This window comes from Grammomys surdaster, unplaced genomic scaffold (genome assembly GCF_004785775.1).
Source record: "Grammomys surdaster isolate TR1022 unplaced genomic scaffold, NIH_TR_1.0 128, whole genome shotgun sequence".
NCBI lineage: Eukaryota > Metazoa > Chordata > Mammalia > Rodentia > Muridae > Grammomys > Grammomys surdaster.
Window position 1 is genome coordinate 5,521,471 of NW_021604586.1, and position 16,027 is coordinate 5,537,497.

At 52.1% G+C, this 16,027-nt stretch overlaps 1 protein-coding gene and 1 non-coding gene across 4 annotated transcripts in view; both read right to left on the reverse strand.

Annotated features, from left to right (window-relative positions):
* Fbxo31 (F-box protein 31) overlaps window positions 1-15,259 on the reverse strand; it is a 28,233-nt gene extending 12,974 nt beyond the window's left edge. The window contains exons 1-2 of one of the 3 annotated variants that reach the window (XM_028752812.1): window positions 14,960-15,259; window positions 1,330-1,401 (exon numbers count right to left, since the gene is read on the reverse strand). In XM_028752812.1, the coding sequence (XP_028608645.1) occupies window positions 1,330-1,401; window positions 14,960-15,257 (370 nt within the window). In that variant the 5' untranslated portion in view covers window positions 15,258-15,259. Of the gene's footprint in view, window positions 1-1,329; window positions 1,402-1,668; window positions 1,767-14,959 lie in introns of those variants that run through there. The other 2 variants (XM_028752829.1, XM_028752820.1) reach the window with 2 other exon arrangements.
* A 482-nt stretch (window positions 15,260-15,741) lies between these two features.
* Window positions 15,742-15,814, reverse strand: Trnam-cau. Its single transcript has one exon. It is a non-coding gene; the product is annotated as a tRNA-Met (tRNA).
* Between the last annotated feature and the right edge of the window lie 213 nt (window positions 15,815-16,027).

Below are 16,027 nucleotides of genomic sequence, written 5' to 3' on the forward strand. Positions count from 1 at the left end.
AGACTGGCCGGTGCAACCACCTGTTCAGGGACTCAGGCTGACTCTCTTCAGCCATCAGTCCCGGGTTTAGGAGTGTTGCAGACTTTCAGGCTCTCAGCTCCCATATTTCACTGAGACTCACCACTGAAGCATGCTCTGGCCAATGCAAAGCGAACACCCAGGTACTAAGAAGCAGGCAGAGGCTGGCTCTGCGGCTGCAGCAATATTCACAGAGCCAAACAGCAGAACTCCGCTGTCCTCGCCTGCCGGCCTGCCTCCTCCACACCACAGCGGCTCCAGACCCTGCACCCGGGAGGGTTCTCCACAGGACAGTGGAGCACAGCTCTGAGAAACACCATCTGTGTGTGCTCTGTGAGCTGTCACGGGACACTGACACCTGGCTAACATCCACAGCTCTGTCCCCGTGAGGACGAGGCTGCTAGTGCTTACCACTCCTGACGGGCACGCTGTACTGCTGGCTTGTAATGATGAGAGTCAGGCGGGCACACTCAGCAGTCAGAAAGGGTAGCTGTCACCCAAGATGTGACCACCAAACAGCCACCTGACCACACTGTGGGACACTGTGAGCCCCACAGGTTGTGAAGAGAGGCTAACGGGGAAAGGGATACTGAGTTCTGGGAGGAAGAGACTCTGGGAAGTGAGGGAGATGATGGGAAATAGGACCGGGCTGACGAGCTCACAGAAGAGGGAACCGGAGCTGTGGACGGATGGGGAGCGCAGAGGAGAGGCAGCCCCTGAAACTGAGGGAGCTGACGGAGAACATGGCTCCACTTCTCCATCCCTGCAGCCTGGTGATGGCTCGACACGCTGCAGGCCCAACTCAACTCCAGAAGGCCAGAGCGTTCATCCCAGCCCACACTCTCAGCTCGTCTCTAACAGGTGCAAGCCATCGTTGGGTGGGAGTTACAGCACTGCAGACAACTGTTCACTGAGACAGAACCACCAATGCTCCCAGCAGGATATAAATGTCTGGGGTAACGGATGTGCCGTTCACCCTGATCTGGTCAGTGTATGCTGTGTACACACACTGAGATCACTACATGCCACAGATACACACAACTGTCATGTATGTTACAACAGAATACACAGGCTGGGGTGTGGGTCACAGACAAAGAGAGCGTTTGCCTAGCACTGAATCCCCGGCAGCACCAAAGTAAAATACAGATTAAGTAAACAGAAATGCAGGTCCTGGATGCCTTTAACCATCATGAACTTAAAAGGAGCGTTTCCAGGACACCAGCAAGCGTCAGCCCCACCGACAGTCATGGCTGCTGCTATCTGCTGAGCCCTGGTACAAAGGAAGTTGCAGATGACAGAGGACAGACTCACGCTTCGCATAGACGTCCCGGCAAGACACGCCTGTGATCTCCAGCTTCCGCAGGTTCTCACAAACGCCATACTCTGCAACAAGAAACACGCTAGATGTAAAACCAAGAACTCACAAAGCAGCAGAGATGGTGACTGTGACAGGCAGGGACTCGGAGTTGACATTCCTTCATCGGTAGGAATGGCTTTCACTTCACTGTGTGACCTCTCTGCTCACAGATGAAGGCCCTGCTGCAGTAGGGGGCCGCCCACCTCTGCCGTCTGCTCTGCTATGGTCCAGCCACCCATGGTACAGTGAGCTGAGGAACTCGGTACTCTGGAAATGGTGGTGGCCATTCGCACCTTTATAAGGTCTGTAACGCTGGTGTTAGGTCCCAGATGGCCAGAGGCCTACTTAATGCACAGAATGGCGAGACCTGTCCTTACAACAGACTCTGGAGAGTAGCACCCAATGTCCCTTTGGTAAACTGCCCTAGTCCCCCTGAGGGAAACGCAAATGGAATGCACTGTCCCTTCTGTCAAAGGGTTACAAACGTCATCCCATCTTCAGAGAAATCTGTACCGAGGCATCTGGCAGAAATCCCTCCCCAGTCAGCACGTTGATCAAAGCAGGGTCAATGTGCACACTGCTCATGAAGGGTACTTTGCTAACAATTGTCCCTTTAAGTTAGCCAATGGTGTGAGAGGGTGAGGCGAGCTCTGACCACTCAGAGCGAGCCGTAAGATCTCTCTTTGACTCTGTAATAAAAGCCGTGTGGGGACTCCCACTGAGAGTGGCTACTGGCTTCATGTGGCACAGCCACCCACAAACATTTCTACAAAAAGGAATCTTCTTCCTTCTCTGAATACTTTGGACAATGTGGTGATTTTCTTGACATCACAGACCCATTTCTAATACCACATCAACACAAAGGTGCTCAGCACCCTCCCACCCCCTCCACCGCCACCCACTACCAGCTACTGTTGTGTGCAGCCTTCATCTTGCCACAGCCCCCACCCCACACTCAACTCACCTCAACCAAGCACCAGCCCCCTGCCTTAGGTCTCAGGTGGGGGTAAGAGGGTACAACCAGCACAGTTAATTGGACTAGCCCTCGTCACAGAGCAGCTTCCACCCACAGTGCTGTCCCCAAGGGCTAACCAGGACCCTTGGGCAGAACATCCAGGAAAGCCCATGTCCTCTCCATTAGCGCTGAGGGATGAGGCACAGAGGTCATGTGACCCGAACAAAGGACCATGAGCCAACAGTGGGACCTGGGACCGAAGTGAGTGGTGAGCACATGGTGTAAGAACAGGTAAGGAAGCCATGGGTCCCAGAGACGGCTAGAGCTCACATTTCCAGTGTAACGCCACGTGCAGGGTAAGGCTGGGCTTCATAGCACAACCTCATCAGATGCTCACAGTGGCTTCCCTTGTCAGGACTCCAGCCTTGCCACATGGCGGGACACTGGCTATGGTGCAGCCGGTGAGGGGTCTCCAATGTCATACCCTCAGCACTTGAGCTCTGACGATCCCCAGAGACTGGTCTTTGCCCTCAGTAACAGATGCCCTAGCTCTGTGCTCTGGATGGAGGGATCCTGCCAGTACTCATGGGCTGTCGGATGTGGGCACCCAGGAAGCTCTCTGGGCAGCTCTGGTGGGGCAGGGGCTCTGGCGTCCTCCAAGCGTCCTCCCTCCACCCCAGGCTCCAGAGAGTACAGTCCCACTGTCCCACTCAGCATCCTCTCAGCTGTGTCTGGCTGTCCCCTCCAAGGGGAAGATCCAGGCAAGGTCCCAGCACTGATTGTGTGTGTGTGTGTGTGTGTGTGTGTGTGTGTGTGTGTGTAAGTGGATGTTACTGGTAAATAAACTTGAAGACTGAGTCACACAGGGGTCACAGCCTGTCTCCAAGAACGCACACCTTGGCACACGCCACTGGTGAGCTCATCCCTCCAGCACACCACAGGGATTGGGCCAGCTCCCTGGAAGGCCCCGCCTACTCAGCAATTCTAGCTGGAGGGAAGGCTTCTCATAGACAAATGTACAGAAGAGACAGGAAGTGGAGAGACCGTGGGTCAGTGGGGCCAGAATGTGGGCATCTCAGCCCTGTGTCTCTGGCTCACCTTCCAGAAAGCCCCCTCCCCCCCCCCCAGCCCAATTACAACTTCAGAGGTGCTGAGCTGGCACAGTGAGCCAGCAGTCTCTCCTTGCAATCGATTGCTGAGTGACTCCAGTAACGTCAGCTAAGGAGGGAGGGGCTGAGACAAAGGCGGTGACGTGGCCCAGACCCAAGAACCTTGAACTTGACTGCCTGGAGGCGTCCTTGTCAACAGTGCCAGGAAGAACCAGAACCGACTACCAGGCACAGCTGCACTGGGTCTCGCTGCACAGAAGGTGATACAGTGGGGGCGGTGCCAGTTCTTCATGCTGTCTAACCTGAGTCTCTAAAGCTGCCTCCACTCAGGTCCTGAGGCCTACAACTTATCTGTGTGAACTGCCTTCCAAAGCCGGAGAGCTCCTATGTCCAAGCTACCCTCTATGGGGTAACCATAGGCTGGGGGACATTTAGATGCCCACCTGATTATCAGGGAGAAACACTACGTGGAGCCTCAGACCTTTGTAAAGAAACACCGACAGATTTGATCCAGGCACCAGGCTAAACTCAAAGAGGAAATCTGATCACTAACAAGATTTACGTTTGCAAATTTATCACATGCCGGAGGAGGCCCTGTGTTCTTCCCCAGCACTGGGGGTTGGGGTGTCCCTCAGGCGGGCTTCCACAGGACAGCGGCTGTGCCATATGGCCAAGGTGAGCGGCCGAGTGTGCAGTGCGCTCTGTGGTACCTGTACAGAACCTGTCCAGAGGTCAAGCAGCAGGACTGTCCTATAGGATTGTGACACTCTCTGCAATCCTTGAATGTCCCTGGGAAAACAACTCTAAAAACCTTTCTGCCAATCACCACTGAGCCAGAGCCTCAGGATACCTAACAATGTAACATTTGTTTGTTTTACTTTGTCCTTTATTTCTGTGAGATAGTCTCGCTCTGTAGTAGACCAGGGTAGTCCCAAAACCTTAGATCCGGCTCTCTGCTTTTTACTGGTGCTTTCTTTACTCTCAAAAAAAAGTGTAGCCGGGCGGTGGTGGGACACGCCTTTAATCCCAGCACTTGGGAGGCAGAGGCAGGCGGATTTCTGAGTTCGAGGCCAGCCTGGTCTACAGAGTGAGTTCCAGGACAGCCAGGGCTACACAGAGAAACTCTGTCTCGAAAAAAAAAAAAAAAAAAAAAAACCAAAAAAAAAAAAAAGTGTAATTTGCGTTAGGGATGTAGCTCACTTAGTACAGCCTGTCATATCCAAGGCCCAGGGTTCGATTCCTAGCACAGCACAAACCAGGCGTTGTAGCTATCCCAGCACTTGGAAGACAGAGGCAAGAGGATCAGAAGTTCAAGGTCGCTCTGAGCTGCATAGTGACAGTGAGTCAGGGGCTAGCCTGGGCTAAAGAGCGAATTCCAAGCTAGCCTGGGCCACAGTGTAAGAAGACATCTCAAAAATAAAAAAGAGCTAGGCTAGAGCTGGAGAGTGGCCATCCCTAACTCAGCAAAAGCTGTTAGGGTTAATAGAATTGTCCTTGCATCCCTCCAAGCCTGTGGCAGCCAGACTGGGGGCGTGGGGACCCTGACCAATGGTGGCGGCTGTAGGGACTGGGAGTGGGTTCTGAGGTGCACCCCCCGGCGTGCAGAGCTGGATCAGAGTGCATTTAGCGGGATGCCTGGTCAGCTGGAGCATCTATAGATGAGTGGGCAGCAGCCTCGTGAATGCTCCCAACACCCCAGGCTGCCCACCGCAGTGCTGCCTGGGTGACGTCATCTTGCAAGTTCTGGAAGTTCTGAGCATGACAAGCTGTCTCTCAGTAACCCTAACTCTCAGACTGGGCAGAGGTGAAGACTACAGAGGGAGCTCCTGATCCATCTTCAGAGACCCCAGGTCTGTTCCAGAGACCAGCGGGCTGGGACCACTTGTCTCATCCCACACCATCTGACTGACACGCTTCCACACAGTGCTCCCCACATGGGAAGCAGTGACTCAGTATGATCCTTCTACAGTCTAACCGCATCAGAACTGAGAGCTGCCAGTCTGTGCCGCAGCACCGGTGAAGGCAGCCAGCTACTGTGGGTTTTTCCTTCTCCCCCACTGCCAGAGAGGAACGGAGTCACAAGACAGAGTCATTCTGACCCCACCGCTCTACCTGCCCACAGATGGCTAAGAACAATCAATCCCACATCCTGGCACTGTCATCAGAAGAAGCTGTCCTCAGCTTAGCTCCTGCACCAGACCCTGGGACAGTAGCTAGGTGGTACCCTCCCCCCGCTTCCAGGAGAGCTAACAAGTGCTCACTGCCATTCAGAGTCAAGCTCAGCCAAGAGGGCTGAAGGTGGCAGGCCAACCTGGCTTGGATTTTTGTTTTTGCACTGCGCTCAGGATGGAGTCCTGAGCCATCTCAGCCCGGTGCACAGTGCTCCGTAAGTAATGAATTTAACACTGCAGGTTGGCAGTTTCTCTTACAGTAGTGACGTGGTATACAAATAATTCTCTTTGAGAACCACCTACCCCTCAAAAGGCAGCACAGCTGCCAGGCAGTGGTGGTGCCCGCCTTTAATCCCAGCACTTGGGAGGCAGAGGCAGGCGGATTTCTGAGTTCGAGTCCAGCCTGGTCTACAGAGTGAGTTCCAGGACAGCCAGGGCTACACAGAGAAACCCTGTCTTGAAAAAACAAAAAAAGAAAAGAAAAAGGCAGCAGGGTGAGAGAGAAACCCGGGGGGGGGGGGGGGAGTATGCATGAGCAGAGAACAGGCGATCTACAAACCCACAGTGTCGCGGGCCGAGAGAAAATTCAACTTAAGACTCAACATGGCCAAGGTGTCTGCGGCCAGGCTCAGGCCTGAGGGGCTGAGAGCGGGGTCTCTGGAGAAGCCATGCTCCTTGTTTATATGTCCCACACAGCAGCCGAACACTGAGGGTCTGAGGGAGGTCCGTAAATCCTGGCACAGACATGCAGAGAAACTTCTCTGACCCACACTAAGTGGACAATCTTTGAGGACCTGACACTGTAAACCAACAACCTGCAAACACCATGAGATTCCGCTTCTGAACCCTGAAGCATCACTTTCATAGACACGAGCAAAACGAGGAGGGGGTGCAGGAGGCAGCACTGAACCCCAACACTGCCTGTGATGGTTTGTGTATGTTCAGCTCAGGGAGTGGCACTATTAGAAGGTGTGGCCTTGTTGGAGTAGATGTGTCACTGTGGGCGTGGGCTTTAAGACCCTCCTCCTAGCTGCCTAGAAGTCAGTCTTCTGCTAGCAGCCTTCAGATGAAGATGTAGAACTCTCAGCTCCTCCTGCACCACGTCTGCCTGGATGCTGCCATGTTCCCACCTTGATGATAATGGACTGAACCTCTGAACCTGTAAGCCAGTTAAATTAAATGTTGTTCTTTGTAAGACTTGCCTTGGTCATGGTATCTGTTCACAGCAGTAAAACCCTAACTATGACACTGCCTCAGTTTACAGGACAGTTCTGGGGAGGGCAAGCAGACAAATGTACTTCAAGGATGAGCCGGCCATCCCTGAACTGAGCTCAGACACCTAAGGGAAACTGGATTTAGAGATGAACACTTGCAGGTCTTCTGGAGTGTGACCTTACAATCAGTACGGACTGACCTCAGACCTGTGGTCCTCCTGCCTCCGACTACTGAGTGTTCTGATCACAGGTAGGTGCCTCCATACCCAAGCTGTTACATACATTTTTACTCCAACAAATAAAAAGCAAAACAAAATAAAACCTGTCACTTCACTTCAAATACTACAGAAAAGTTTAATGATTAAAAAAAGAAAAATAAATAAAAAATTTTTTAAAACGTCAGGCAGTGGTGCACGCCTTTCATCCCAGCAGTGTACTCCAGAGGCAGAGGCAGGTGGATCTCTGTGAGTTCAAGGCCAGCCTGGTGTACAGAGCAGAGTTCCAGGACAGCCAAAGACACACAAAAAGGAAGGCAGGCCAGGTGTGATGGTGAAGACCTTTAATCCCAGCAATGGGGACAGAGGCAAGAGAACAGGTCTCTATGAGTTTGAGGCCAGCTTGATCTAGGACAACCAAAACTGCATAGTGCAGTCCTGTCTCCAAAAAAAAAAAAAAAAAGAAAGAAAGAAAGAAAAAGAAAAAGCTAGGGCTGGAGAGATAGCTCAGTGGTTAAGAGCATGGACTGCCCTTCCAGAGGTCCTGAGTTCAATTCACATGGTGGCTCACAACCATCTGTAATGGGATCTGATACCCTCTTCTGATGTGTCTGAAGAGAGCAATAGTGTACTCATATACATAAAATAAATAAATCTTTTTAAAAAAAATGAGAGAGAGAAAAGAAAAGCTAGCATAGGCTATAATCCTAGTATGGCTGAGTCTGAGGCAGGAGGATTGCGTGTGGATCTGAGGCCAACATATGGCTACACAGTGAGTTCTAGGCAAGCCTAGGCTCACCTACATGAAAGAAAGTGGAGTATACCAAAGGGGGCTGGGGGTGTTAAGGGAAAAATATTCCATATATTTTAACAAGAAAATTCCAAAAAAATTATTTAAAAAAATACTTTGAAGTCAGGTGTGATGGTACACACCTTGGATTCCAGCACTTGGAAGGCAAGGGCAAGTAAATCTCTGTGAGTTCAAGGCCAGCCTGGTCTACAGAGCAAGTTCCAGGCCAGCCAGGACTACAGTCAAGTCACTGGGTTCTACCCCTCAGGGGTCTACTGCAGGGCTGCAGCCTCTGGACACAGACTTCTACCCAGTAAGGCTAGCCTGCAATGAGCTCCCTGCAGGTGGTCTCAGTCGCTGGGGACTTAGTGTCACTGTCCCCAAACGTCTCTCTCCCTTGATGTGTGTCTCAGAAGTCCCACACAGACAGCACAGCGTTGGCTCTGGGCACAGACAAGGGGCCAGCAAGTGAAACTGGACTCCCACAAAAACCTCGGAGGCAGATTCTTGTCCAGTCACAGGACCAGGCCATGAGCTCAGAGATGACAGATAAACTCGTCAGCGACAGAGAGGACACTCAGGTCACCCCTCCACCCAGATAGATGTCTGCCTGTCCTGGCAGACACTGGACTCAGCCACTGAGGTGGCTGCAGGACACACCTGTCTCCCCGACCCCCCCCCTTTTAGATTCATTTCTTTTAATGTGTACGAGTGTTTTGCCTGCATGTATGTCTGTGCACCATGAGTGTGTCTGGTGCCCAGTGAGGCCAGAAAAGCCTCTCGGATCCCGAGACTGGAGCTACAGAAGGTAGCGAGCCACCACGTGGGTGCTCAGAATCAAGGCTGGGTTCTCTGCAAGAGCAACCACTGCCCCTAGCTGCTAAGCCAGCTCTCATTTCCTTTTTTAAAACATTTGTTTTTAGTTCACATTTGTGAGTGTTCTGCTTGCATGTATGGATGTGTACTGTAAGCATGTGGTACAATTCAGGCCAGAAGAGGACACCGATCCCCTGAAACTGAGAGCAAGGAACTGAACCAGATCCTCTGGAAGAGGAGCCAGGGCTCTAACCACCGAGCTCTCCTCTCATCCTGGATATCAATCTTAAATAAAGCAGGCCCAGATTATCATTCCTATAGAATATCATGCCCACACTCTCCACAAGCACCCGAACATTCAGGGGCTAAAAAACAGACCAGCCGAAATGCACACACAGTTGGTCGACGTGGCCTCTCGAGCAGCTGGCAGAAGGCAAGCAATCTCCATCTCCAAAGCCCAAGTCTCAGGAAGCCCATTCTACCCTCATGAGTATTACTGGTCATCCCCAAGACAACTGCATAGCAGGGGCCCACTGTGGGCACAGTCCCCATTCATCTGCGGTCTGAATCTGAGAGGAGGCTGCTCTGGATCCTTCAGAGGCTTGGGACATGGGACATTCCTGCACACCAGTGCCAGGCTTATGAGTCCCGGTCAGCCCTTCCCTCGCCACTGGTGACAGCTGGGCGGCTGCCAGAGGGCAGTGACTCACAGTGACCAGGCCCAGGTGTCTCTGAAGGGAGAGGGGTAGGGGTGTGTGGGCTTCAGGAGGTAACTGTCTCCAACATAGCTGTGTTTACCCTCTGTCCAGAAGGAAGACATGCCCAGTTCCTCAGATGCCCTGTGGCCATCTCAGAGGGCCAATCACCCAGGTCCACCCACTCACTGTGGCAAAGCCAACCTTCACTTATGCCTGCAGAGACAGACTCACACCCAGCCTGCTCTCCTATGGTGAAGCAGCCCTAAAAAGACCTCAGCACGAGTTCCTTCCTGCCTCTGCAGCCAAGGGAAAGGCACCCTGGTTGTGTGTGGAAACTAATTCTTAAATGCCTCATCTGGTCTGTGACAGTACACCCGTCATCCCACTTTACAGGGGAGGTTCAAATCCACCCTGGACTACCAAATGAGACCTGTCTCACAAAAAGTAAAACAGCTTTAAATCTAATGTATACGCCCAGCACCGTGGAGGTCAAGGCCAACTAGGACCACAAACCAAGAACCTGTCTCAAAAAAAAATCAAAAGCAAGCAGACAGGAAGAGCTGGGAGTCAGGTCCAGAGGCCGATGGTAGAGCACTCACCTCCCAGGTCCAAGGTCTGGGTTTGATCCTTAAGCCACTCCCCACCAACAAAAACCTGAAGCCACACATGGTGGCCCACATCTGTAATCTCAGCACTCAGGAAGCTGAGGCAGGAGGATCTGTCCAAGTTTAAGGACACCCTAGGCTACCAAGCACATGGGATCCTGCCTCACAAGAAACGAACCCAAAACAAAAGCATAAAAATACAACTCAGTGGGCGCTGAGCCATCTCTGAGGCAGTTAAGAACAATGACTGCTCTTCTAGAGGTCCTGAGTTCAATTTCCAGCAACCACCCGGTGGCTCACAACCATTTGTAAAGGGATCTGATGCCCTCTTCTGAGTGTATCCAAAAACAGCGACGGTGTACTCACATAAAACAAATAAATTAAATCTTGAAAAAATAAAATATAACCTGAGAGCCAAACTGCTTCTCCAGCAGGGATGGGTGAGACGGGGTGGGGGTGGGGGGACCTCGCAACTCTGGGCCTTCGCTCCTCCAGGATGAGGCCCTGCTGTCCCTCTATTTCTGAACAGCCTGTGTTTTCTGCCATGCACCATCAACATGTCCACTGGACCTTAAATATTCCTAAATGGATTTCAGACATCCTCCTAAGGCAGCCCCTCCAAGCTCAGCTACTTAACAAAGCTCCAGCAGGGGCACTAGCCTCTCCTCTCAGAGCGTGAGGGGTGCAACTAGCAAGCCCTCAGTAGACCCGGTCACACCACTGTAGAGGAACTACGGGTGTCATTACAGTCAGGGGACTGCCTGCAGGACTCCCACAGGGTGGGATCCAGGGAGTGAGCTCAGGGCATCAGGTTTAATGGCAGGTGCTGTACTGACAGAGCCATCTTGCCAGCCCCAGTATGAACAAGCAGTTTGATCTAGAATCAGGGCCTGAGATGTCGATAGCCCTGGGCTGGCTTTAGGGAAGCACACACTGAGCCATGAGGCATCAGAAGTGGCCAGCAACCGATCAGGTGGAGCATTAACCAGAGTCCTGTCAGGCAAGGGCAGGTATTTGAGGCTCCTGCCCTTGCTGCTTTGGAGACGAGGATATATTTACAGCCCTCCCTTCCCACAGGACACAAATACAGTTGGCCTTTGGCCAAGGGGGTGATGCATCAAAAAAAAAAAAAAAAAAAAAAAAGTGCTTATGCCCAGGTGGCTGGGTGCTAGGTCTGTCCCTCTCCTCTGGGGACACTACCACCTATGGCACAAGCCCCAGGGGCAGAATTGGCTTAACAGGAGGCAGTCTTTGACCAGCCCAGAGAAGAACTTCCAGAGAGGACTCCATCACTGCCCAGCTCCCCCAAGTCACTCTACATCCTGACCAGCAGAACAGAGGGACCAAGGTGGCAACTGCTCATGTCACTATCGGGACACAGGTCCTGAGGCACTCGCTGTGTCTAACAGCCAATGACAGCATCCCAGGGTCCTAGTAACTTCCTGGTCGGAGACCACGCTACCTGATAGAAAGAACAGGTTTGCTTTTTCATTTGCTTTCATTCTCAGAGGTAACAAGAGTAGAGCCCAGGGACTCGCTCAGCTGGCCCAGCGCCCACCCTCTGAGCTACACCCAGACTCTTTTTACTTTTTGTTTTGAGACAAGAGCTAACCTTGAACTCACTCTATAGCCCAAGCCAGTCTTGAATTTTTGATCCCTCTGCCTCAGCTTCCTGAAAACTAGATTACAAACCTCCAAGGACCATTTACAAACTTATTAAAACAAGTGTTTGGTCCACGCCTTGATGGTCAGTCCTGGTTTAAGTCTCAGCAAGAATAAATCCCAGCAACAGATTCATAAACCTTAAACTAGCCTCACCTATTTCCCTGGGACACACCACAAACGGAGACTACCAAACACCACAGCCCTGCCAGGAAACCACAGACACTGAGAGGGTCCAGGCCTGCTCACGGGGGAGGGGCTGTGTGTTGTTTTTCACATAAATCTACTTGATTTTGGAATCCAAGAAAGAAGATGCTCAAGGGCTCAGAGAAATGTAGAGAGCTTTTGGAGCCACTCCAAATCTGATAAGCCCTTAGAAACAGTGATCTTGACAGTGATCACGGGACTTTGCTTATTGCCTGGCTTGTTCCTTGACTATTTGCATTTACTGTATTGCTAGTTCCTCAACCTAGAACTGAACTAAATACCTGCATGTAATTAAAATGGTATGAAATGGTATAAAATGGTATAAAATGGTATAAAAGCAGATTGGGAAAAAATAAACCTCAACCTAGAACTAGAACTGAACTAAATACTTGCATGTAATTAAAATGGTATAAAAGCAGATTGGGAAAAAATAAACCTCAGAACTGACTGGGGTCATGCTACAATGTCGACTAATTGTCTTTTTTCTTTTTAATCCTCACTCTTGCACTAGAGAACCTGTCGACTTGACTGGGCTACCCTGGTCAGAGAAATAAGGGCAACACTGTCTCTCACACAGCAATTTCTCAGGAAGTTAGGCACAAAGAGACTGCCTCAGGAAGACCCACAAATCCCAGGCCCACCAGTCAAGCTCTTCCTGACCCCCATGGATTAGAGTACACCTTCCTGAATAGCCAGGTGACCTGACAAGGCTGTGACCCAGTGTGTGTGTGTGTGTGTGTGTGTGTGTGTGTGTTAAAAACAGGAGAATGAAAAGTTCAAAACTACCCTCCTCTACACTGGGAGATCTTGTCTCACAAAGGGCTGCCAAGAACCCAGTGGCCCCGCTCAGCACCTCAGCACAAACTTCTAAAGCCAGTAACTACCCAAGAGTTCAAAACCAAGTGAACACAAAAGAAACATGAAACGGAAATCCTCCCAGATTACTTGAATAAAACCTACAGACCAAAGTGGGAAATGCCAGGTGAGGGCTGAGAGATTGCTCTGCAGTTAAGAGCACAAGCTGCTCTCCTGAGGGACTGTGTTTGGTTCCCAGCATCCACATGCAGTGGTTGATAACCATTTGCAACTCTAGGGGATCTTATGCCCATCTTCTGGAGCCAGTAGGTACCTGCAACCACATGCACACACTCGCACACACATAAATACACGCATACAAATACACGCACGCATAAAAATAATAATAATAAATCTTTTAAAATGCTAGGTGTGGTGGCTCAATCAATACTTGGCAGCCTTTTGGTCCTTGAGCCTTTGATTTCTCACAATTGGAATCCTGGCGTAGGTGAGATGATTTGCTCTCTAGTCATGGCTCTGGAGTCCCACCAAACTGTGGGAAGCTGTGTCAGTGGAAGAGGGGGCTAGAAGAGGCTCTCCCAAGCTGTCCCCACCATTTTCTACACTGGCAATGGGACTCTATACATTTCCATTCACAACTCTCAGAGTGTGCCCCAAGCTGCAGTTCAGTTAGCATGGCCGGAGGACACCTCTAGCTTCACAGAAGTCTGTGATCTCGATCTTAGCAATGACCTACCTAGCTGAGCCTCCTGCAATTCCCCCAAGATCAGCACAAGCTCAGCTGGCCAACGGAGAGCACGCTGAAGTGTCACAGGTGCACACCCTAACCATCAGGTGAGCACCAGTCAGCTCAGCAGGAAAGAGAAAACCCTTGCTGCATAAGCCAACAACTTGAGCTCCATCCCCTGACCCCAGAGAGGAGAAGTTCTCAACCTGTGTGTTGAGAACCTACTGGGGGTGGAGCGACCCTTCCACAGGGGTCACAGGGGTCATCTAAGACCATGGGAAAACACAGATATTTACATTACCATCCGTAACAGTAGCAAAATTACAGTTATGAAGTAGCAACAAAAGAATTGAGCCGGGCAGTGGTGGCGCATGCCTTTAATCCCAGCACTTGGGAAGCAGAGGCAGGTGGATTTCTGAGTTTGAGGCCAGCCTGGTCTACAGAGTGAGTTCCATGACAGCCAGGGCTATACAGAGAAACCCTGTCTCAAAAAAAAAAAAAAAAAAAGACAAAAACAAACAAAAAATAAAATAATTGTATGGTTGGGGGTTACCACAACCTGAATAGAAGATGTCCTCTAACCACAAACATGCCCCTCCCTCCCTCCCCCCCTCCCCCCCCCCTCTCTCGCACACACAATAATAATAAACGAAGTAATTTGTAAAAAGAAAGCACAGTGCTCAGAGAGAAGCTGAAAACAAACTTCACCTATCCTGTGTGACTAAAGGTTACTACTGAGGATTCTCACAAAAGAAAATAAGACATCACACCTGGACCAAAAGACAGGCCAAACTGCCATATTTAGGACTGAGGACTTTACATGCTTCTCCTTATAAAAGCTCCGACCCAAGTTGCCCTCAGGAGGGTCACTGACACCAAACGCTCCCACTCAGATCTGGGGGTAAAATTACCCCCAACTTCCCACCGTGGGTAAGTGGAGACAAACCAGAACTCCGATGTCAACCGTGAAATCACACAAGAACCCTGCCGCGGGGAGGACCTGGGGAAACCGCTTCTCACACAGCCTGCCATCCCACAATCCCACTTTGGAAAGTGCAAACCCATGAAGACCAACCACCCCAGAGGTTTCCAGAAGACAGATGTAAATCCCCTGGATTTCTATAAAATGCACAAAGCAGTCTCTAGCATGCCATGGCCAGAAGACAGAAAATGCCGAAGCCCACCGTCAGGGCATTAGCCTGTGGGGCACGCAGGCAGTGGAATCCGTTAAGTTCCCTTCACCAGCAAGGCTTCAGGACACATACCGACAAGCCACTCAGGCTGAGTACCGTGCTGTATGTACATGGAAGGAAGGCCTTCCAAATGGGACTGTAACCACTTTGCGTCCTCACTCTTCCTGCACCGGGAGGGTGGGCTGTAGGTTTGGTTTTGGGGGACGGGGGCTGGGATTTTTAAAAATCAGGGTCTCACTCTGCAGCCCAGGCCTTTTGACTGTCTGGTTTTCTAAGACAGGGTCTCACTCTGCAGCAGGCCTGCTAGCTGTCTGGTCTTCCCACTCTGCAGCAGGCCTGGTTTGGAACTCCGCACCATGCTCCTGCCTCGGCCCGAGTGCCCGTGACAGGGGATGCACCCGCTCACCCTCGCGGCAGCGCCGTCTCCAGATGGTGTCCGTGTGCAGGATGCGCCGGAACCTGCTGCAGACCTGCGCCAGGCTGGGCAGGTCGGTGCCGGGCAGCGACGCGAAGATCTCCACTAGCAGCTCGGGCGGCAGCTCCAGCAGGGAGCACCGCGCCGGCCCCGCCTCGATGCGCTCCTCCTCGGGGTCCGTGTCCGCCTCACTGTCCGCCGCCGCAGTCTCGGCCGGGCCGCGCCGCTGCTGGCGGCGGCGGCACCCACGCGCGGGGCCCACGCCGCAGAGCCGAGCACACACCGCCATGCCCGTCACCACCGCGGACGCGCGCACGCGAGCGAGCGCGCACGCACGGCGATCTGCGCAGGCGGCGAGGCGGCCGTAGTCCGGCCCGCTGGATCTTCAAGCTCCACCCCAAGCGTGACCACGCCCACTGCTTCCCCACACTCCCGCAAGGATTGGCCCCGCCCCTCGAAGAAAATAGGGCCCGCCCCCCCTAGACACGCCCACAGCCTTCAAAGTCCCACTCAGATATTTCGCCCCGCCCCTTGAGCCGTAAGCCCCGCCCTACATGTGGTCACGCCTTCTCTTGGGCACACGCCCTTGCATGGCGCCACACCCTTTTTCCAGGCTCCGCCCCAGGGCGTTTGGCCGGAAACCTTTGATGTCCAGCTCACTAAAACAGGGTCGCAGGGGAAAGCCCCGCCCCAGCATGACACACCCCTCCCACAAGTCCCATTTGTTGCGAAGAATGAAGGAGTTTTGCTTTCTGCAAGAAAACAATGCAGGATGCCCCGTGTGAGGATCGAACTCACGACCTTCAGATTATGAGACTGACGCGCTACCTACTGCGCTAACGAGGCTCCTTAGCAGCCAGCCCGCTGCCAGGGCATTTGCATAGGTGGTGGCCTCGCCGTGGGGAAAAAAAAAATCTGGCAAAGGAAACTATAAACCAAAGCTACTGTCGCCTAGCAACACTGCATCTAAGCTAACTTGCCACGGTGGCTGCCTTGGTTGCAAAGGGTCTGGTGCTCAGTGAGGTGGGAGTTCCTCGTGTCCCCAACCTGCTCTCCCGC